Raw genomic sequence first — 24994 nt, 5'->3', positions numbered from 1 at the left:
GGAAATCAGTCCTGAATATTCATTGGAAGGACTGATGCTGAAGCTGAAACTCCAATCCTTTGGCCACCTGATGCAAAGAACTGACTCAATAGAAAAGTCCTTGATGCCAGGAAGGATTGAAGGCAGGAAGAGAAGGGGGTGACAGAGGATGAGATGATTGGATGGCATCACCGATGCAATGGACATGAGTTTGAGTAAGGTCCGGGAGTTGGTGATGGACAGGGAAGCCCAGTGTGTTGAAGTCCATGGGGTCACAAAGAGTCAGACACGACTGAGCGACTGAACTGAACTGATCTGAAAACTTGTTAAAAAGTCAGACAAGAAGGATATCAGTTGACTGTCTATTCAATATATATATATTTTTTACAACATTAAGGGTCAGACATAGGCTCTTGTGTATCAGAGAAAACCATCTGCTGCATCACCAGGATGAACTCATACAATTTCCAGAAATCTCATGTAAAGTATGTCTTCTTATGAGTTACTTTATACTCCCCAAATTTTGTTAAAACATCAAGATGAAACGCTAGCATTTTAGTCTCATCAATATCATGTTTGAACAGGTCTGGGAAAGAGAGAGTAAGAAACAGTCTGAGGACAGAAAATATTATTGAAACATGAGCAATGTTTCTTCCAGGTCAAAGGTGGAAAAGGTAATGGTAAAAATGAATAATAAATGGTTATCTTTAGAAGATGCAAGGAAATGTCCAAGGACTCTTATCCTCTCCAAAGACAATTTGGACAAAACAACAGCTCTTCCTTTATTCTTAGGTTTTTTTGATGTCTGTCACATCTTAAATCACTTCAATTTTCTCCCTTTCCCTTTCCTTCAGTCAACTGGTTTATACCCAGCACTTGGCCAAGGAATGTGGAAGTAACCTAGAAAGTACACATAGATGATTCTTCTGCTCAAAAAGTTGTCTCTAGTATACCTTTAGTATACATCTGCCTCTACTGCATCAGACAAAACTTTTTGAACCTTTTCCATTTCTTCACCAAGCACCTCCTCTAATTTGGCTAGCTCTCTCTCTCCCTCTCATCCAACTATATTCCAGACCCTTTCCACACTACTTTATTGAAATGGTGCTAAGGTCACCAGCAGTCAATCTCCTTTTAGACAAATCATACGGTATGCACTCTTGTTCCTTCTCAAAATACATTTGCTTGACATTTTCCCTTTTGCCTATTATTTCCATTTTATTTACTGCCCTCTTCCTTTATTTTTTCTCTAATATCTACTCTCTATTGGTTCAACAGTTGACTCTTCAACCTGATCCTCAATTATGACTTTGCATGTATGTGTGCTGAGTCGCTTTAGTCGTGTCCAACTCTTTGCTATCCTAGGGACTGTAGCCCCTCAGGTTCCTCTGCCCATGGGATTCTCCAGGCATGAATACTGGAGTGGGTTGCTGTGCCCTTCCCCAGGGGATCTTCCAAACCCAGGAATCAAACCCAGGCCTACCACATTTCAGGCGGATTCTTTACTGCTGAACCAACAGGGAAGCCACAATTATGACTTCACTGGAGTCCTAAATCATGTTTTTTTCTTCCCCCTTGTTGATGGTCTTGTTATTACTTTTATCTTTGAATAGACAGCAATGTAGATACTCTCTTAAAAGCTAAATTTAATATGTGTAAAACTGAGATAATGTGGAAAATTGATTTCCCTGCCTCATCTTTGTAGTTTTCACAAATTAATTTAATAGTGTTCAATGGACCACAAGGATGGTCATATATCTCCCACCACTTGGATGGCAAATTGGCATAGAAAATTAGATATTTCTTAGAGAGAGCACGGTACTGGTCTCCCAAGTGAATCATCAGCTTATTTTCCAATAAAGGCAAGAGGTGTAGCATGACTAAACTCATGACCATGCAAAACCCTTATAAGGTCACTAAAAAGAAGTCAGAATTGGAGCTGTATGCTAAAGAAATCTAAACCAGGTCCCTTCATAGTCATTCTTAATATTAGAGCTAAATAAGAATCACACCAATTAGGTATGAAATTAACAAATTCCCAAATCTAACTTTTCATACTGTTCATGGGGTTCTCAAGGCAAGACACTGAGGTGGTTTGTCATTCCTTTCTCCAGTGGACCACACTTTGTCAGAACTCTCTGCCATCTTGGGTGGCCCTCCATGGCATGGCTCATAGTTTCATTGAGCTAGACAAGGCTGTGGTCCATGTGATCAGTTTGGTCAGTTTTCTGTAACTGTGGTTTTCATTCTCTCTGCCCTCTGATGGATAAGGATAAGAGGCTTATGGAAGCTTTCTGATTGGAGAGACTGACTAAGGGGAAAACTGGGTATTGTTCTGATGGGCAGGGCCATATTCAGTAAATCTTTAATACAATTTTCTGTTGATGGGCGGGACTGTGTTCCCTCCCTGTTGCTTGACCTGAGGCCAAACTATGGTGGAGATAATGAAGATAATGGTGACCTCCTTCAAAAGGTCCCATGTATGCACTGCTGCACTCAGTGCCTCCAACACTGCACCAGGCCACTGCCGACCCATGCCTCCACCAGAGACTCCTGGACACTCATGGGCATATTTGGGTCAGTTTCTTGTCTGGGTCAGCTCCTTTCTCCTGAGTCCTGGTGCTTCCATGAACTTCCAAATATTCAAGCTGGATTTAGAAAAAAGCAGAGGAACCAGAGATCAAATTGCCAACATCCACTGGATTATCGAAAATGCAATTGAGTTGCAGAAAAACATCTACCCTTGCTTTATTGAATACACCAAAGCCTTTGACTGTGTGGATTAAAACAAACTGTGGAAAATACTTAAAGAGATGGGAATACCAGATCACCTGACCTGCCTCCTGAGAAATCTGTATGCAGATCAAGAATCAACAGTTAGAACTTGACATGGAACAACTGACTGGTTCCAAATCAGGAAAGGAGTAGGTCAAGGCTGTATATTGTCACTCTGCTTATTTAAATTATATGCAGAGTACATCATGTGAAATGCCGGGCTAGATGAAGCACAAGCTGGAATCAAGATTACTGGGCGAAATATCGATAACCTCAAATACACAGATGACACCACTCTTCTGGCAGAAAGTGAAGAACTAAAGAGCCTCTTGATGAAAGTGAAAGAGGTGAGTGAAAAAGCTGGTTTAAAACTCAACATTCAGAAAATGAAGATCATGGCATCTGGTCCCATCACTTCATGGCAAATAGATGGGGAAACAATGGAAACAGTGAGAGACTATTTTGGGGAGGCTTCAAAATCACTGCCAGAGAAGGCAATGGCACCCCACTCCAATACTCTTGCCTGGAAAATCCCATGGATGGAGGAGCCTGGTGGACTGCAGTCCATGGGGTCGCTAAGAGTCAAACACGACTGAGCGACTTCACTTTCACTTTTCACTTTCATGCACTGGAGAAGGAAATGGCAACCCACTCCAGTGTTGTTGCTTGGAGAATCCCAGGGACTGGGGAGCCTGGTGGGCTGCCATCTATGGGGTCACACAGAGTCAGACACGACTGAAGTGACTTAGCAGCAGCAGCAGCAAAATCACTGCAGATGGTGACTGCAGTCATGAAATTAAAAGACGCTTACCCCTTGGAAGAAAAGCTATGATCAACCTAGACAGCATATTAAAAAACAGAGACATTACTTTGCAAACAAAGGTCCATTTTGTCAAAGCTATGGTTTTTCCAGTAGTCATGTATGGATGTGAGAGTTGTACTATAAAGAAAGCTGAGCACTGAAGAATTGATGCTTTTGCACTGTGCTGTAGGAGAAGACTCTTGAGAGTCCCTTGGACAGCAAGGAGATCCAACCAGTCTATCCTAAAGGAGATCAGTCCTGAATATTCATTGAACGGACTGATGCTGAAGCTGAAACTCCAATACTTTGGCCACCTGATGCGAAGAACTGACTCACTAGAAAAATTCTTGACGCCAGGAAAGATTGAAGGCAGGTGGAGAAGGGGATGATAGAGGATGAGATGGTTGGATGGCATCACCGACACAATGGACATGAGTTTGAGTAAGCTCCGAGAGTTGGTGATGGACAGGAAAGCCTGGTGTGCTACAGTCCATGGTGTTGCAAAGAGTCGAACATGACTGAGTGACTCAACTGACTGAAGTCTAACTTATAGCCATGTTGGAAGAGTCAAAGAAAGCTTTTTCTCTTTTTAATTCATGCCAGCCTTTCTTCCCCATAGTGTTTTTACTTTTTTAAAAAAGATTTTCACTTCCAAGATGACTATTAATAATGGCTTTCTTTGAGTGATCCTGATTCTGATAGTTTGAAATTTAGCAGTTCTGAATATACAGTGAACTAGAGAGCCTATTTGGGGCCACTTGTTTTCAACTGTTCACACTATTTTTGATGATGCCATATTTTATATGACATATGTTAACATATGGGCATAGATTTCATAGGCATCAATTAAATATAATGCTCAGGGTATGAGTTTTGATTAATTATAATGTGACATTAATTGAGGTTATTCTGCAATATCTTGTGTACTATCAAGAACTATATGAAAACTAATATTTGTCCCCAATTTTGCCTTAGCAAATGTAATAACATTGTTAACTGAAGATCTTACAGAGATTTAGGGAGAGCATGAAAACGTTTGAAATTTATGTTTCAGAAAGAAATAAGAGATCATTCTAAATGGGTATTTACTGATCCTAAATTTATTTCTGTGGCTTAATCTGTAATTTTCTCATCATGCTTGAGACAATTTCATGTTAATCAAAGTTTTTCCTCTACACAAAATTATGTATATACACATGCACACACAAATACACATACATACCTACACACATGTATGTGTATATGTATTCTTATAACACTATTATGTTGTTACATGATCAAACAGTTTCTATGAGAATAATATAAATTCTCAATAAAAATCAATCATTCTGTCAGTTATTCCATAAAAGATTCCTTTTCTTTATTTTATAAAACATAAACATTTGACATTCTGTCAAATTTGAATAATTGAACTCACAGGTATTTCTTGTTTCTCTTATTAATTTACCTTATCCAAGGCTCTAAGAGATTTTGTATCCCTTCCCCTTGTAGAATTATGCACAGAACATTTCACATACTGTAAGGCGATGATTTGGGGGCAGATTTTTATGTAGATATCCCTGAAAGATCTCACAGTGAGAGTTGAGGGATAAGAAGAGAGAATAAATTAAATTTGTAGCTTGACTGACTAGAATAACAGTGTTATTGAGTAAGATGGGCAACATAGGGAGGCAGTTTGTTCTGGTAAAAATTTTATTTCCATATTTCTAAAAGGAACTAGAAAATATTAAAAAAGATTACTGACAAATTTTTATCATATCCCTTGAAAATATTTACAAATTAGACAAAAGAGATGACTTTTCAATATTATTTCATGTTCTCGAGCTATTCAACTCTCTCTCTTTCTCCCCCACCCCTCCCACACACACAAACTAAATTTTTCTCATTGACATCCCAATACATACAAACTTAATATCACAATCTTGACTCTTAAAATAGCTCACAATCCCCCAAAAGAATACAGTTACATGTTTGGCATGTATGGAAAGAGAGTTTAATCAAAATCCAGAAAGAGAAGATATAGAGAAAGCAAGATGAAAAATAGAGAACTTTCCCCGCTCTATTCCCAATTAAGAATTGCCACACAGAAAAACCAGCGGGTCTCTATGTTAATCATTAGAATTCAAACTGAGTCTTTTTTCTTTATCAATGTAAAAATTCAAAGTGACATGTTTCACTCTGTGTAAAGATGATATTTCCACAAGGAGCACAGCAGAGATCCTCAGCAAATTTGCATTCAGTCTACTCTTGGCCAACATTTTAGCACACTGAATATAATGAGTGCTAAGCGGTGAATAATCTGTTACATAAATATTTGATAGAGCTTTGCAATGCAACAAGTATCTCCTTCAAAAATAGCCTACAGAAATCAAAGGTACTCACTCTGAAATTCTTTGATTTTTACAGAGTTGTCATGTTTTCTTCCTAATTCCTTTGAAGATGAATTGTCAGTTCTTAATAAATGAAACTAAAACTTTTTCTTTCAATCACCTAGTGCAACTGCACTTTTGTTTGCAATTTTCAACATTATTCCATGTGCCCCGACTGCAGCATACTATCTGTTGGATACCAACTAGTTGGTACATAGAGCGGTTGCTATATTTACTATAGTTAATTTAATCAATTCTTTTTTTTTTTTTTTTTTTTTTTTTTTGGTATAAACCCATTGCCACTCTTGGATAATATTACTGGTTAACACAAATGTATTAATAAAGCTTTCTATGAAAACACAGATTGCTTCACTGAAGGAAAAAAGTTAGAAACATTGTATAAAATAGGTTCACTTTATAAAGAGGCTTAAAATTTTAGTTTTTCATGTTTCTATAAGATGAAACCTTTTTACTTTATACATGCTACTTAATTATTAGATCACAGACTTTCTCTCAATGGTTTGCAAATTAAAAAGACAATATTCTTAATTTATTTTTCAAAACACTAATTTGTACTCCAACAGGGTGAGATTCAGTAGAAGTTCCATATAAAGAAAGTGTATATAAGAAATTTTAGAACAATTATGATGGTTGTATATTGGTAAATAAATGAAATATCTATTCTCTTTGCTATTTTTATCACTTATATGACAATATTTGTTGCTAAATTTAGTATTGATTGTTTCTTATCACTTAATAAGTATATTTGCTTTTATTTAATTAAATGTTATGCAAGTTATTTCAAATTTTAGTAATTCTCTTTTTTTTTCTCTCCCCAGAAAGGATGGCATAGTGAATCCAGTCTGTTAAATTTCCTCATCTCAATTTTAAACTTGGTTGCTTAAGACTGAAGCAATCATGGTGAACCTGAGGAAAGCAGTGCACTCATTCCTGTAAGGATGTTATTACCTATTATTTTTGAAAACTAACTTTTCAGAGTGGTTTGCTCAAAAATGTTAAACAGGTTTTTATATGATTATTCCACTATATTTCCCTCAACATGCATAAATGACTTGCATACCAATAGACTAACATTGGTGTTTTCTATTCAAAATCAGTAAATGGGGAAAAACAATAATTTGAACTCCAATTAAACACAACCACTCAAATGTTCAAACAAGTAAAATTAATCCTGATGTTGTGGTTGCTGTGGTTGCTTTTTCTATGGCCAAAATGTAGAAATGAGAAAAGGTTCTTTCCTTCCTAGACGAACTAAACAGCCAAGAGAATAAAGCATTTTTATAAGTCTCTGGTTTTATGAAGAAAGTTGAGATTTCAAAAGAATGGATCAGAAGTCAGGGAGTAGCATTTGGAGAATGTAGCTGGACAGAGAAAAGTAATACCATTCTCAGAAACCTTGAGACAATGAACTAATAGTTAAAATCAATAGAATAACATAAAAGAGATAAGGAAGAAATTGAATTCAAGTACTGAGCAATTCTAAATGTGATCTAATCCAGGTATATCTTCTTTTTAACTTAGTAAAAAGTTGGATTGTTTTCTTCTAAACTTACACTTTGAGGAATTGGGGGCATGGCAAAAAAGATCCAGGGCTCTGTAAACTCTGATCAGTACAACTGAGAGGCCTTGAATCGCTCTACTCCTACACGATCTCCTCTATGATTTCTACAAAAGTGCTCACTAAGGAAAAAATTTATAGAGCAAGGTAAACACAAAGTACATCAATGTTGGATTCTCTATAATATGTGCATTATAGTCCATCTTGGATGCCGCTGTACATTGCAGTGACGACAGTCTCAAGGATTTGTGATTCCAAGTAAACTAGAGCAGGAAAGAGTGAAGGACAGTGATAAAGAAGGGGAAAGAAGAGCCAGGTGTGGGGAAATGAAAGGACCAATGTTCCCACTCCATGTGGCTGTGTCAACTTAGTATATAGCCATTGTTCCACATACCAAAATATAGGGATATATTGTGTGCTTAGTCACTCAGTAGTGTCCGACTCTGTGATTCCATGGACTGTAGCCCGCCAAGCTCCTCTGTCCATGGGGATTTTCCAGGCAAGAATACTGGAGTGGGTTGCCATGTCCTCTTCCAGGGGATCTTCCCAACCCAGGTATCCAACCAGGGTCTGCTGCTTTGCAGGCAGATTCTTTACCAGCTGAGCTATCAGGGAAGCCCTAGGGATACCTTAAAGGGCACCAAATTATTCTGGTATGAAATGAAATAATTTGTGGTTCAATGGTAAAGAATCTTCCTGCCAATGCAGGAGACACCAGAGATGCAGGTTCAATCCCTGGGTGGGGAAGTTCCTTGGAGAAGGAAATGGCAACCCACTCCACTATTTTTGCCTGGGAAATCTCAAGGACAGAGAAGCATGGCAGGCTATGAACCAGGAGGTCAAAAAGAGTCAGACACTACCGAGCACCATGCTAGAGAAATAAGGGCCCATTCATCTCTGCTATTAATGCCCATCGTCATATGCCATGCAAAAACTCAGTAGATTTAAAATGTACTCAGACCTTTAAATCAAATTATCATTGTTTATCTACTAAGAATGTGAGATTATATTTTCATTAAATATTTAGTAGCAATGAATCAATTATTTGAATTGTTTGGACAGACACTGTGATTTTTGTGTACATACTTTATGAGAATTTTGTGGGCTTAATAGCAATTAATGTAAGCTTTAGAAACAAGACTCAAATCACTCCTCTTTTGTAAAAGGACTATACATTTTTCATTAAGCATGTAAATGTTAGAAATTAAGTTTAATTAGAATGCAGCTGATTCTTGATTACAATACTATAGAAAATAGGATTTACTGCAGTAAAAATCATAAAAATTTGCTCATAAGTAGTGCTCAAAGTGAATTTATTAAATTAAATTTAAACTAGGTAAAAACTTGTCAGGATTATTCCCAATAATATTAATTTATTTAATAATTCACAGAAGATATATTTAGATTCTATAAACTTCCTCAAGAATTTAATATTTGTCTCTTGGACTCTTGAATAAAAAATAAAAATATATTTGACCAATAGAGGTAGGCCAAATGTTTTGAATATTTTTCTATCCTAAAGTTCTAAGATACTCAAATTTTAAAATTCATAATTGAATGTAGTTTTCACGTACATTTGTTACATACAATTTTATTCTGCATTATTTTACCATTGCTACAGAAATATGGAATTACTTAGATGTTTTCACAATTTACTTTGAAAATTTGAAGTTGCACTGCATATCCTGTTAGGACCATATTCTATAGGCATAGGAATAAATATATTTGTGGTTCTGCAACTGCCAATTGAGGATGTAGGATATTATTTTGAGCAGAAAGTCTTATGGGACTACCTGAAATGGTCATCAACTAATAGAAACTAGATTTGTTTTTTTTAATTTCAGAAGAACATATTTTTCATCAGTTTGGCCAGAAAAGACTTCGGATTTAAAATGACTATCTGAACCCAGTTCTGCATAAATATCTTCTTAAAATAAAACTAGGACTTAAATTTTTGACAAATTTTGAAGTACACTGAGTTAGGGTATAGCTACCACAAAATACTTTTTTTTAACTTTGAAGGCAGAAAGAATGTTTGCTCCAACATTTACTGAGGGCCTATTAAGGCAAAGGTATTATTTTGAGACTTTACATTATCATTTAATTTTCACAAAAATAATGTCATAAAGATCATCCTTGTTTTAGAGATGAGGAAATAGATGTTCTGAAAGATTAAGTGACTGGTCAAAAAAATCATTAAGATAATATAGCCAGGACATTGGTCACATGCAATGTCAAATGCCAAATGCAGCAAATAATGTGACAGAATAATCAAAGCTGAGCAAATACCTTGCTTCTATTTATTTGGGTCTTTATTTCAATAATTTCTACACACCTTAATCACAGATTAATTATGCTATAGATTTTTTTGAATCACATATTATTTTAGCTTATTTTTATGTTCCAGGAAAAAATACATCCAGCATTTGAAAAAATTGAATGAGTATCTCTCATTATTTGAAAAAATTACTATGTATATCTCTTCCACAAACATGATGCTTAGGATATCAGGTAGCTTTGAATAATGAGGAAGTAGTTTTAAGCTAAATGTCTGAAGTACTAGTTTTCATCCCCTGTAGAATGAGAAAGTCAAAATATGTTCATTATTTCTTCATTATCTTAAACTATGGAAAGTATATTCACAAGATATTAAGGGAAATAATTTTTAAATATGGTATAAAATTATTATAATATTTTATTTAAGGTTAAACAATGCCAAAAAGTTTTCAGGTTCAGTGTTCAGTTTTGGTGGTTCAGAAAGTGTAGTGTGTGTGTATATATTATAGATACAATTATGATCATAATCATCTAGTGTTAACTACTTCAAATTTCTCTGGGCATTGATAATAAGCAATAGTCAAACCATACGTATATTTTCCCTGTATAGAAATAATATTTTTAGTTCAAAGAACAAGTGAATGAGACAATGAAATAAAAACATTTACATGGAGAACTCATAGACTCTGGATTTTGTAACATTTTATGTTCCATCACCCCATGCAATTTTCTTGCATAGAAAATTTTTTAGCACATGTTGTACCAATAGAGGAAATTTTCTTCTCTATAAATAGCAGGGTTTAACAGCTAGTACATATAGTGTACTTGTTGCTTAATATTAAATAAATATTACTGAACACAGAATACACATAAGAGTCATTAGCAGATAATAATTCTTGCTTTAAAGCAGGAAATATTGAATATGCTTGTCTTTGTCTATTTTGTTAAGGAAAATTAATGTTAGTTTTATTAGACACTTTTGGGACTTACATTGATGTATGTAAACTGAATAAATCTTATGTCACCATCAGGGCAAATTAATTTGGAATGTACAAAACAAAACCACATCTGTGTCTCTTGCATTAGTCTGCCACTTGGCCTGAAATCCTTATTAGTAAAAGTCTACATAAGTACCATCATGAGAAATGTACATTTTAAATGACTTTAAGAAATTTCGTTTCCAGCATAGGAAAGCATCAAACCCATAGGAATTAATTATCACCAGAAATCATCTTCTAGCCTAGAACTGGACCCAGAAAACACAGGACAGAAATGGGGAGAGTATCAGATAGAAGGAAAATGTATAGGACAGCTATTAAAGATACCACGAGCCAGCATAAAGTCACTCAGCAAGTCAAATAATACTGTGGTTTCAGATTGATTATATAGAGTAAAACTAAAACTCAGGCTTTGTAATCAGTGAGACCTGAGTACAGACCCTGCCCCTGCTACTTACTGGCTGTATTTCCTTAAGACAGTTACTTAACTTCTCTGAACCTCAGTCTCTCCATATACATAATAGTCAGTACTGACCTCATGAGGATGTCGTATAAGATCAAATGAGATTACTTAAATATATATATATATATATATTTCAGTAAGTTAAGAACCTGACTCATATTAAACACTCCATAAAAGGATAGAAATAAGAAATACTGAAATTTAATTAAGAGAATAAAAACAGTGATGTGATAATAATTATTGTTAAAGGAAAAACAGTTGTTTTATATAAATAATTTATTAGGTACAAGCAATATAATATGTACCTGATTTTTTTTTTCTTAATTTTCAGTGTGCACCTGATTGGCCTATTGGTTTGGCAATGTGATATATCTGTGAGCCCAGTAGCAGCCATAGTAACTGACATTTTCAATACCTCCGATGGTGGACGCTTCAAATTCCCAGACGGGGTACAAAACTGGCCAGCACTTTCAATTGTCATAATAATAATCTTGACAATAGGTGGCAACATCCTCGTTATCATGGCAGTAAGCTTGGAAAAGAAACTGCACAATGCCACCAATTACTTCTTAATGTCCCTAGCCATTGCTGATATGCTAGTGGGACTACTTGTCATGCCACTGTCTCTGCTTGCAATCCTTTATGGTAAGTACCATTTTATTAGTTTTTCCATCTCAGGCCATGTCATAAATTTCTGTCAGGTATTGTAGTAAACACAAAGTTAACTATCCTATTCATATCATTTGGAAAATTAAGGAAATTGTGTGACAGAAAAATTGGACATATCATATTTAAATAAATCAGTAGCAAATCAGTATTCAAAAAGCAAAACAAGTGTTTTATATTAAAATCATATATAGATACTCTATTGCTTAGTGTCATTTCTAAACAATGACAGTTGCTTTCCAATGTACAGAATGTGATAGTGAAAAAAACACACACCGACCCCTATGTTCTGGGCATAACACATACCTAGTATCATCTTGTATAAAAGGAAGATGAAAGAAACTTATCATCATAAAAAAAAATTTAAGTAATCTTAAAAGTTGGCAAACTAAGTGCTTGCCACATAATAAGCTCTCAATAACAGCTATTCTTCTTCTTCCTAGAGACTATAATTCATATTTTTTACAAGGAAACAGGAATAAAAAATTAACAACTAATTATATAAGTGCAAGGTCACATTATCACAATAAAAATTCAAGCATTTGGAAGTTTTGATATAGGATTTTAGAGAGGTTTTATTTTTCTTTTGATTTTCTGCCATATCTTTGCCGTATTCATTTTAACACTAACTTTTGTTTGTATGTAATATTTATAAAGAACAATCAAAACCACTTATACTAAACTGCTAAGTATCTTTGCTAGGAAGTTGGAGAACCCAGTTTGAATCTCATTGCAGATATACTCATCTCACAAGGAAATGAAATAGACTCCGTGTTCCCTGGAGAGTATAATGTAATTAGACTGGAAGGACTAATACTGGAAATGGATCTAGTTCTCAAATTCTAAAAGAAGATTATTGCATTTAGAAAGTAATCTTCCATGGAACTTAAAAATTAATTATCCTGTTCTAAATACACAGTAGTAATAGATTATCTCAATAGGCATTTTATAAACAGTATTCTCAGGAAATATACTTTCTTATAGTTACTGAGTTTTCATGATGCATTAATTTCGAAGTATACACATTTTACCTTCTCTGTGAGCATTTTACCACACTGTAGCTCCAAATTATGTAAGAAAAGGTCACTGGAATGAATGTACTTTAGAAGACATGCTTTGTTTTCTGGTATCTGTTTTATTTTGTCAGTTTCTCCCTTAAAAATATATGGGTGATCAAAATATAGCATCAGCTGAAATCCAAATCTAACACATCCATCGCCAGCCCTCCCCCAAGCAATAAAAAACAACAAAAACAAACTACACAATATCAACCCCAAATTTGGAGAACATCCACATTCCAAATTATCTGTAAGCAGAAAATAAATAGGAGCTCACAATAGCTCTCTCTTAGGTTCCTACCATGTGCTATTGTGAAGAGGAAGGCCAGTCCAATAAATACTAAATGAGAAAGAAAGAGAGTAGAAAAGCTAGTAGGAGGCCTAAGATTGATCTCAACTCATCACAAGAAAGAAAGTTTACCACAAGTATGAACATTCTGAAAAAAACTTCTCTGGAAGCTCATCCTTCAGGGAAGTAACTTGGAAGTGTACTCAGAACTCAATAAACCAGTGTCAAGGAAGGAACTCTTTGCAGGTTGGAAAGGGTTAAAGGGGAGAGTCCATGGGGTCGCTAAGAGTCAGACACAAAGCAAAGCAACAGTGAAACAATATTTTATTTAAAGTCAACCACTTATGTGATATTCTTTCAAAAGCAAATTTATAAAGACAGAAAACAGATCATCAGTTCACAGGGTCTGAAGGTGGGATGCTGGTTCCAAAACAGCATTTACTTTGGTTCTATGGAACTGTTCTACATCTTGGTTGTGGTGGTTTTATATATATATATATTTATTTATATATATATATATATAAACTTGAAACACTATATTCTAGTATGCAGTTTTAAAAGGTAAATTTTACTGGATATAATTATACCTTAAATTTAAATATAGAAAAATACCTAAATAAAGTTTGAAACAAAGATTCTGTATCCAGACAAATTGGCCATCAATGCTATAAAAGCTTATTATTTTTTTTTAACTCAGGAATTCTGAAACTTTAAGTCCCTCTTAAGAAACTGAATATTGAATGAGATTCATCTAACAAAGAGATGATTGAGAAATTTTCCTCAAAATGATGGATCATAATCATTTAATATATTTAATTTTAGAGCAAGGACAAAAATAAAGGTGGTATAAGGGCATAAGAATACTGTCATATGTTATATGATATATATTATTTGTTATATACACTAACAAATTAGAAGCAATGCAACTAAAAATTGAGAAGAAAAGAGAAAGGGGAAGAAGAAAGAATAATTTCATTCATTTTTCTCTAAAGAAAAGATGGATGTTAAATTATACCCCCGCAAAAAATGGCAGACCAGAAAGTACCAGATTTTATAAGAAAACAGAGGGCTAAGAGTATTAAGCAGGATTTAAATAAAACATGACATAAAGTTAACAACTAGAACAAAGAGACAAACCTATCTAAAACTAAAAGAAATGCAATTAACAGAAAAGCAAAGAAAAAAAAATAAAGCAGAGGAAAAAACAAAGGAAAATAAAGCAATGTTTTTAAAATTATACCATTGTATAATAAGACAGAGTTGAAAACAAACCTAACAGTAAGAGCAATACATGTGTAAGAACCTAACTTACCATTAAAAAAAAAAAGATTTCATGTTGGCATACAAAGAAAAACCTAATTATACTCACTTTATAAGAGAACTCAAAACCCAGTGAATCATAATAGTTTAAATAAAGGGATGAGTGAGCATAGGTATGCTGCTGCTGCCAAGTCACTGTCCGACTCTGTGCGACCCTATGGACTGCAGCCTACCAGGTTTCTCCGTCCATGGGATTCTCCAGGCAAGAACACTGGAGTGGGTTGCCATTTCCTTCTCCAATGCATGGAAGTGGAAAGTGAAAGTGAAGTTACTCAGTCGTGTCTGACTCTTAGCGACCCCATGGACTGCAGCCTACCAGGCTCCTCCATCCATGGGATTTTCCAGGCAACAGTACTGGAGTGGGGTGCCATTGCCTTCTCCCTAGGTATGCTAAGCGAATAGAAATACTAAGAAAACAGAAATCGTGATGTTGATATCTGACAAAGTGAATTTCAAGTAGAAAAAAAAAAACAGTAATAGTTTAAATTCATGATCCATTTTTTCCCCCAAAAAAGATGCTTATTTATGATAAAAAGCTGCAATTAACAACTAATATTTAGTGGTTAGGAATATCTATGACCCCAATAATACAGCAATGCTATTTTTTAAAGGAAAAACTAAAGAAAATGGAAGAATACATTTGTGGATTGTTTTTGTTTAGTTGCCAGTCATGTCCGACTCTTTTGCAACCCCATGGACTGTAGCCCACCAGGCTCCTCTGTCCATGGAATTTCCCAGGCAAGAATACTGGAATAGGTTGGCATTTGCTTCTCCAGGAATCCAACCCCCATCCCTTGCATTGCAGGCAATTCTTTATCATTATGCCACCAGGGAAGTCCACATTTATGGATACATTCTACTAATGGGGGACTTTAATATATCATACTCAGAACAAAAAAATATTGGACACGTAGATCTTATAGATGTATGTTAAACTTTATATCCTTATCATAGAAAGTACACCTTCTTCACAAGTGCACATGGAATGCTCACAAAAATTAATTATTAGGCCACAAAGAAAATATTAGAAAAGTAGAACTATTACAAAAAAAATACTTTCTGATAAAAACACAGTTAACACTAGAACTATTAACAACAATGGTTTAAAGACCATCTGAGATTGAGATATAACAAATTCTAAACAACTGTTGGTTAAAAAGACAAATGCAAATTGAAATTACAAATTTCTTTAGAAATTTGACAGCATAAACACTGCATATTAAAATCTATAGAATATATTTAAAGCAGTGATCAAATGAAAATTCATATCTAATCACATTTATAAGTAAAAATGAAAGTATACAAATGATTGAATTTCTAGAAAGCAACCTTGAAAGAAAAACTGCAAAGTAACCCAAAAGAAAGCACAAAGAAAATAACTAAAGATAAAAGTAGAAATTAATTAGAGAATAAAAAACAATATACCTAATTCGTAATTCAAAATCCTGTTTTTTAAAAAGAAACTTTAAAATAAAAATACTAGGTAACTTAAGCAAGGAAAAAGGAGGAAATATAAATATTCAAAATAAGAAATAACAAGGAAAATAACCATTGAAGCAAAATACATTTTTAAATCATTAGATTACTTTGTAGGTTTATTTGCAAATCATGTGAGCTCGTTAAAAAAAAAACACAGGTAATTTCCTGGAGAAAATCAGGTTAGCAAAATTGACCTCATTAGGTATAAAAAGCAACAAAACAATTTCTGTAGAAGAATTAAAGTTATCAAGGACCTAAAATGGACTTCCCAGGTGGCACTAGAGATAAAGAACCCGCTTGCCAATGCAGGAGACGCCAGAGATGTGGGTTCAGTCCCTGGGTTGGGAAGATCCCCTGGAGGAGGGAATGGCAACCCACTCCAGTATTCTTGCCTGGAGAATCCCATGGAGAGAGGAGCCTGGCAGGCTACAGTCCGTGAGATCACAAAGAGTCGGACATGACTGAAACAACTTAAGCATGCATGCATCACACACAAAAATCATCAAATCCAGATAGTTTCACAAGGGATTTCTATAAAACCTTCAAAGACTGGGTAGTTGTTGTAATGTTCCATAAATTGTTTAAGACCATTGAAAATAAAAAAATTTAAAAAAAACTTCTAATTCTTATATGAAGCATGCATAGGTTTAACATATAAACCAAATAAAGACAGTACAAAGACAGAATATTACAGACTAACAGTTAAGACAGAAATTCTTTATAAACAACTGGCAAACAGAATTCAATGCCACATTAAAAACATTATACTATGAACAACTGTAATTATTTCCAGTAACACTATGTTGGCCCAATATTAGGAATCCCTCAATAAAATATATTAATATATAATATATTATTAGTGTCAACATTATCACTAATTAATATTTGTTAATAGTTAAAGCTAAAATATTATCAGTATTGATACAACTATAATATTTACAGCATTGTATTTATAACATTAAAATATAATTTTTAAGTTATGCGCTTTAGCTCTAAAGATATTGAGTGAAAAAGTCTTTATCCTAAACATTCTAGAAAAGCTATAGTTAATGGAAGTAAACATGTGATAAATAGAATCTTCCTGATTTCTTTGAACTGGTTAACAAGTAGTAGAAGTTCATCTTCTGAAATATATAACACATCTCCAAAATTTGTATACCTGGTTTTTTACCTAACCAATGATTTTTAAACTTTGTAAATTAAATATTATTTATTCAATTGTGTATGGCTTCCAACTTTGCTGTGTTTCTCCCTCTTCTGATTTTCTTACACCTAACTGCTGACTCACTGATTATAAACTTGCCTGGTCCCTAAAAGCATTTAAGTTTGTGACAGGCCTCAGAGCTTGTGGGCACAAAAAAAAGAACCTTGGTATCAATACCCTAAATTCACTGGCTTGTTTTCCCCATGTGCTAACGAAGTTACTTGAATCTCCTAGAAAGATACACATCTTCCCTCCAAATACCTCTAGAAGTCCCTAGGAGTTATCACACATGTGATCATGAATAAAGTCAATGTGCATCATTTACTGCTGCAATTGTTCTGGGCTTTCATCGAGCATGTTTATATTTACCCTCACCTGCCACTACTCACTGTATCTGCTCATCATCCATCCCTCACTGGACATCATCACCTGCCCCTGAGTATCCATCATCATATGCTGGGCATCTGCTGAGTACCGCCATGTCTGTTGGGAATCCACAATCTCCCACCAGGCATTGTGGTCTCTGCTGATGCTCTGCCATTTCATCACCAGTGCCTTCCATGAGAATGCTGCTTTATCTGTCTTGAGTGCTATCACTTGGTACAGCCAAACCTACAAACCCTCAAGATACCTCAAGACAGTGCTGCCTTTGCTTCTGTCTCTATTTTATTTAGTATTCCTCGGGAAAATTAGGAATATGGAGCATGCTTTGTTATCTAAACATTGAAAAAGCAATGCTTGTCCTTGCCCTCTTCACAAAACCCCTCTGTAAAACAACTCTACTTTTTTTTTCTTTTCTACTTAATGTAGTCTCCTCAGGATTTACACATTCTATAGGGCTGGTCTAAAGTATATTTGCTGAGACCTTAATTTCTGTCCTCAGGCATCTACATAAAATACCTCCTGAAAGGCTAAGCAGTGACATTATCAGTCTTATAGCCTAGCACTTATCCCTATATCTGGTATTTTTAAATGAATAAATGAAGGCTTCTTTCTCTCCTGCAAATCAGTTCATGAGGTTAGATACTTTGGATTTCCCAGCCCCACACATTTACACCTGTGAATCTTTACTTACAAAAGTCTACTCCCAAAATTCCCTTTCCCAATGTACTTAGTCATTTCATTACAGCTCTTCATCCTGGGGATGGGGAGAATTTTCTTTACCAAGTACATTTCAATTACAAGTGTAAAAGGGAAGAGTGGCACTCAGTATATTTATAGAAAATTACAGTGACACATATTAAGGAACATGATCCAGAGGTCCTGGTTGTTATTCTTTATACCTTGCTAGAATTCTTTGTACTTCCTCTCTCTTTTTTCATCCTTAGAGCAACTTTTGCAGATTAATTACATCTTTAATTCTCCAACAAATTCATGATGTAATCTTGCTTAACATTCCAGTTCTACTTCCAAAGGTCATTTCACTACAGGCAGATAGGCAGCACTGAGTGCTTACTCAGTGTTGAGCCCTATTCTAAGTGCTATATATTTACAATCTACATTTAACAGGTAGGAAAATCAAAGCACCAAGAGTTTAAGTACTCCCAATGTTCTATTGTCAACTCGAGAAAAAGCCCCCTACATTTTCAACATTAAGAGGAAACTCTTGTCTATCTTCTCAAGTTGGGTTTGGGTTTCCTGGTGGAAAGTCCATTACTGACGTTTTGAATTTTCACTTCACTTTATCTTTTACTTCTATTTGGCTAATCTCAAACATAATTCCTGGTATAGGTATTTTTTGACTTTGGAAAATCTCATTTTTTCATGGAAACTTTCATAGTTTTTTTTTTTTTTTTTTATCATCTTCAATTCAGTTCAGTCGCTCAGTCATGTCTACCTCTTTGCGACCCCATGAATCACAGCATGCCAGGCCTCCCTGTCCATCACCAACTCCCGGAGTTCACCCAGACTCACGTCCATCGAGTCAGTGATGCCATCCAGCCATCTCATCCTCTGTTGTCCCCTTCTCCTTCTGCCCCCAATCCCTCCCAGCATCAGTCTTTTCCAATGAGTCAACTCTTCACATGAGGTGGCCAAAGTACTGGAGTTTCACCTTTAGCATCATTCCTTTCAATGAAATCCCAGGGCTGATCTCCTTCAGAATGGACTGGTTGGATCTCCTTGCAGTCCAAGGGACTCTCAAGAGTCTTCCCCAACACCACAGTTCAAAAGCATCAATTCTTCGGCGCTCAGCTTTCTTCACAGTCCAAATCTCACATCCGTACATGACCACTGGAAAAACCATAGCCTTGACTAGACGGACCTTTGTTGGCAAAGTAATGTCTCTGCTTTTCAATATGCTATCTAGGCTGGTCATAACTTTCCTTCCAAGGAGTAAGCGTCTTTTAATTTCATGGCTGCAGTCAACATCTGCAGTGATTTTGGAGCCCCCAAAAATAAAGTCTGACACTGTTTCCACTGTTTCCCCATCTATTTCCCATGAAGTGATGGGACCAGATGCCATGATCTTCATTTTCTGAATGTTGAGCTTTAAGCCAACTTTTTCACTCTCCTCTTTTACCTTTATCAAGAGGCTTTTTAGTTCCTCTTCACTTTCTGCCATAAGGATGGTGTTATCTGCATATCTGAGGTTATTGATATTTCTCCCAGCAATCTTGATTCCAGCTTGTGCTTTTTCCAGTCCAGCGTTTCTCATGATGTACTCTGCATAGAAGTTAAATAAGCAGGTGACAATAAACAGCCTTGACATACTCCTTTTCCTATTTGGAACCAGTCTGTTGTTTCATGTCCAGTTCTGTTGCTTCGTGACCTGCATGCTAATTTCTCAAGAGGCAGATCAGGGGATCTGGTATTCCCATCTCTTTCAGAATTTTCCACAGTTTATTGTGATCCACACAGTCAAAGGCTTTGGCATAGTCAATAAAGCAGAAATAGATGTTTTTCTGGAACTCTTTTGCTTTTTCCATGATCCAGCGGATGTTGGCAATTTGGTCTCTGGTTCCTCTGCCTTTTGTAAAACCAGCTTGAACATCTGGAAGTTCACAGTTCACATATTGCTGAAGCCTGGCTTGGAGAATTTTGAGCATTACTTTACTAGCATGTGAGACGAGTGCAATTGTGTGGTAGTTTGAGCATTCTTTGGGATCGGAATGACAACTGACCTTTTCCAGTCCTGTGGCCACTGCTGAGTTTTCCAAATTTGCTGGCATATTGAGTGCAGCACTTTCACAGCATCATCTTTCAGGATTTGAAATAGCTCAACTGGAATTCCATCACCTCCACTAGCTTTGTTCGTAGTGATGCTTTCTAAGGCCCACTTGACTTCACATTCCAGGATATCTGGCTCTAGGTGAGTGATCACACTATCGTGATTATCCTGGTCGACCTTATAATGTGTCAATTCCTAGAAAGTTAAATTTTCAGCCTTATTTCCAAGAGTCTTTACCCTAAGCCAGTGTATATAATCCAAGAGCCTTTTAACTTGGTTCAATAATGATGTTAGAAATAATGACAACAATAATTATATAGCTAACTTTAATTGAGCACTGTATAGGAAGGAAATCTTGTCTGGGGCCCTGCAAATTAAATTGGCAAAGGATAGTTTAACAGGAGACAGTTAAGAGGAGAAAGACAGTTTAACAGGAGAAAAAGGTTTATTACTTATGCATACTGAGTTCTTAATAGAAAATAAGTGAAAACCCAAAGAAGCAGTTAAACCTGGGGCTGTAAATATTTTAACAAAGAGCAATAAATTATGGAGAAGTGACAAGACAAAGGAAAAGCAGTTTAGGCTTCTAAGTGTGGTAAATGTGGGACGGTAACTATATGTGGGAAACTAATGGAAGATAAGGGTTATGTTAAAAAGGTTTGTTATGAAGCCTCAATCTTGTGTAATCTGGGGGATACCTGTGTGTCTCCAGAGACTGAGTCATCCTCCTCTTACTGGTATAGATTAGGAGGCAAACACCTTCACAAAGGGAAATTTATACCCTGCCTTTAAGCAGAAAGGGGAGGGTGAAGAGCTTTACCTGTATTGGCTAGTTTTCATTTGCCTCAGTTCAAAATAATCCTATGCCAAAAATGTATATTTTGGGGTGATGTGCTCTGATCCCCTTCAGCATTAATTCTGTGTCTATTACCTTGTTTAATTCCCACACCAACATGCAGGTAGAATTTTACATTTTCCCCATTTTACAGATAAGGAAAATGAAAACACAAAATTTACCTGACTTTAGGATCATGAATGGAGAAGGCAATGGCACCCCACTCCAGTACTCTTGCCTGGAAAATCCCGTGGACGGAGGAGCCTGGTAGGCTGCAGTCCATGTGGTCACTAAGAGTCGGACACGACTGAGTGACTTCACCTTCACTTTCCACTTTCATTCATCAGAGAAGGAAATGGCAACCCACTCCAGTGTTTCTGCCTGGAGAATCCCAGGGGTGGGGAAGCCTGGTGGGCTGCCATCTATGGGGTTGCACAGCGTCAGACACGGCTGAAGCGACTTAGCAGCAGTAGCAGCAGCAGCAGGACCATGAAAGGCTCATCATATTCATTCTTACTTAGATCAGTGATATTAATGGCCCCATTCTGGGACTCACCGTGTGGCTCAGTGGTAAAGAATCTGCCTGCCAATGAAGGATACCCATGAGATATGGGTTCCATCCCTGGAGCTGGAAATGGCAACCTACTCCAGTGTTCTTGCCTGGAAAATCCCATGGACAGAGGAGCCCAGTGGGCTACAGTCTATCACAAAGAGTCAAACACAACTAAGCACACATGCACACATGCACCTCCCCCTGCTACTCAGACTGATATTTTTGCCACTCATCCCTGGAAATGTGAAACTTAGTATATCTTCCTGAAAAAACAAATGCTGATTCTTGTTTCCTATCTTGATTAAAGCTTTAGAGATACAGAGCTCCACAACTAAGAAAACAATCTTTTTTATATCCAGCAGTAATTTCTCCCAGCCCTACAATGATGATAATAGTTCACAGTTCTTTTTACATATACCAGTACTATACAATATCTTGGGTGATAAATACTCTTTTAGATCCATAGTTTTGCTCAAAATAATTTATTTTCAGTACATTTTAGACTCTATTAACATCTCCTTCAGACACAGAGTTTAAAGATCCAGGTTTCAATGCCTTTGTTGCCATGAGACTAGAACATAGAATTAAGGGGGTGTGGGGGAGGGGCATAATATATCTTCAAATAGTTGAAGGATTTTCATGGCTCCAAAAGGAGAAACCAAATAAATGATAAAAGATACAGAAAGAAGCAGATTAGGGTTCATTAAAATGTTCTTTAATGAAAAGCTTTATCTTTCAAAGAGAAGAACCACCACATTACTGGAGGTTATATAAGGAATTTCTGTTTGAGTAGGAGGTTGCACTAGGTATTTTCTGTGTTTTCTTCTATGTTTTCAGACTGTATACTTAAATTTCTACAGATGTCACTTTGAATAATTTATATGGAGTCTTAAATTGTCATTACAGAAGTAGAAAGACAGTGCTTTTGTGAATGATTATTGTTGTTTGTTGTTTAGTTGCTTCATCATGTCCAACTCTGTGTGACCCTATGGACTGTAGCCTGCCAGGCTCCTTTGTCCATGGGATTCTCCAGGTAAGAGTACTGGAGTGGTTCCCATGCCTTCCTCCAGGGGATCTTCCCAACCCAGGGATTGAACCCAGGTCTCCCTCATTGCAGGCAGATTCTTTACTGCTGAGCCACCAGGGAAGCCCTGTTGTGAATGATAGGTAGATGAAAAGAATCACTATTTCATACAACAGGGTTACATTTCACATGTGCTTTCAAGAGACCTTGGGTGAAAAACCTACTCATTAATTATATATTATTTTAACAACTCAGAAGACATTTTCTCTCTTGTTGCCATCTAAGTGAAAAGGAAAAAAAAATTTGCTTAGAATGAATGGACTGAATACTCCAAACCCTCACTTTTAAACATTATGAGATGAATAAGAATAGCCTACTTAGACTTTATCTCAAAGGGTAGTAATTCAATCTTGAATGCTGTCTTTCATATGCTAAACAGAATATCTTACAACAATTCTCATTTACATCTCTGTATTCCTAACACAGTGCTTAAACTGTGTAGTATCTAGGTTTTTGGACTAGTTAAAATTGACTTATTTCTTTTCCTCCTTACTCAAATTTATATACTCTGCAAGTGCTGAAATTTGTTTCATGTTCCAAGATAACAGAAATCTAAAATCTTTGCACTGTAACTCTTCTGCACTCAAAATATAGCAAAGGGAAGCTGATCACATAACACTATATTCCAGATATACACTTCATAAATTGTTTTTCCATGACTTGACATCATCATTTTTTTAAGTAAGAGTATCACCAAGACAATCAAGGTTAAATAAGTTTTTTTTTTTTTTCAGTGTGAATCTTCTCACTGAGAAATATTTAATAAAATAGGAAGTTGAAGCAGAATTTTAATTACCAGCCTATATATCTCTATTTTTATTCTTTAATTACATGGCAAGAGATATTTGAGTGTCTTTATGGAAGTGTATACAATTTCAAATGAACCCAAACCATTGAAGATCTATGTAATTATGAGATCAAAGCTACTGTGGATTTTAACGCTACTCAGAACGAAGCAGGAAAGGAAGCATTCTGAATTAGGTACACACGAGATAACTAGGTCAGGACATCTTCTGTACAGAAAAAGTATTCCGTATTCTAGATCAAGTTCATTTTGGAGCCCATTATCTGCTAATACACACACACACACACACACAAACAAACGGAGTTTCTCCTCAAAATTATTTGGCAAAAACCTTGAAAGAGAACTAAAGGAAAGGCATTTAATGTTCATTAGGCACTTATTCATTTCTCAATTTTACTTTAACCCCATCTCATACAGTCTCAGCTTAAAATCTTTGTATTTGTAGACAGAAGGACTTTTCTGGATTTCCTATTTTAGGAACAGGCATAGAGGAGGAAACTAAATATGTGCTATTAGGCTAATAGATGAAGCTAACTTTCATGCATTCAATTTCAAATGGAAAATATATGCAAAATAGAGAACAGATATATAATGAAAAGTGAATTCCTTATGTTCTTTGAAGTTTTTCTTGTGATGGGAGAGAGTGAAGTTTCTAATTTTCAATTTCTCAAAAACCTAGGATTATAATCTCTGTACATACATGAATTTCACCAGTGGGTGGCATATAAACCACTGTAATCAATCTGTATGTTCTCTGAGAGGGAAACTGGAGTAAAAATTAAATGATTTCAAAAATTTGAATTATAATTTGCTTAAGTTATGGAAATTGTTTATTAAAAAAATCATATAAAAGCTGAGCATGAATATGTTAGTCATATATATATATATATTTGAATTTTGATGGTTTTATGTCCTAAGCTCCAATTCTAGCTAAGAAATACTGTGCTTTAGCTATATCATTTTGATCAAATGACTCAAATAATGCCATATAAATCTTGTGCAAATGTTAGTCACTCAGTCATACTGGATTCTTTGTGGCCCTGTGGACTGTAGCCCACCAGGCTCTTCTGTCCATGAATTCTCCAGGCCAGAATACTGGAGTAGGTTGCCATTCCCTTTTCAAGGGGATCTTCCCAACTCAGGGATTGAACCTGGGTCTCCTGCATTGCAGGCAGATTATTTACCATCTCAGCCACCAGGGAAGTGACTCTGGGAAAATCAATAGGTATCTCTAAGAATTAGATTTTCCTGCATGAATAATTAGTTTTTATTGTATATCTACCATGTTAA

The 24994-nt window shown here is 35.7% G+C and overlaps 1 protein-coding gene across 1 annotated transcript in view; it reads left to right on the top strand.

The window, feature by feature from the left end:
* The first annotated feature begins 6843 nt into the window (after positions 1–6843).
* Positions 6844–24994, top strand: part of HTR2C (5-hydroxytryptamine receptor 2C) — a 175227-nt gene continuing 157076 nt past the window's right edge. Inside the window, exons 1-2 of the mRNA XM_070366214.1 lie at positions 6844–6878; positions 11574–11887. Coding sequence (XP_070222315.1) covers positions 6844–6878; positions 11574–11887 — 349 coding nt within the window. The remainder of the gene's footprint in view (positions 6879–11573; positions 11888–24994) is intronic.

This window comes from Bos mutus, chromosome X (assembly GCF_027580195.1).
Source record: "Bos mutus isolate GX-2022 chromosome X, NWIPB_WYAK_1.1, whole genome shotgun sequence".
Lineage (NCBI taxonomy): Eukaryota > Metazoa > Chordata > Mammalia > Artiodactyla > Bovidae > Bos > Bos mutus.
The sequence above is the reverse complement of the archived record's forward strand: the minus strand, read 5'-3'. Positions and strand labels throughout refer to the sequence as shown.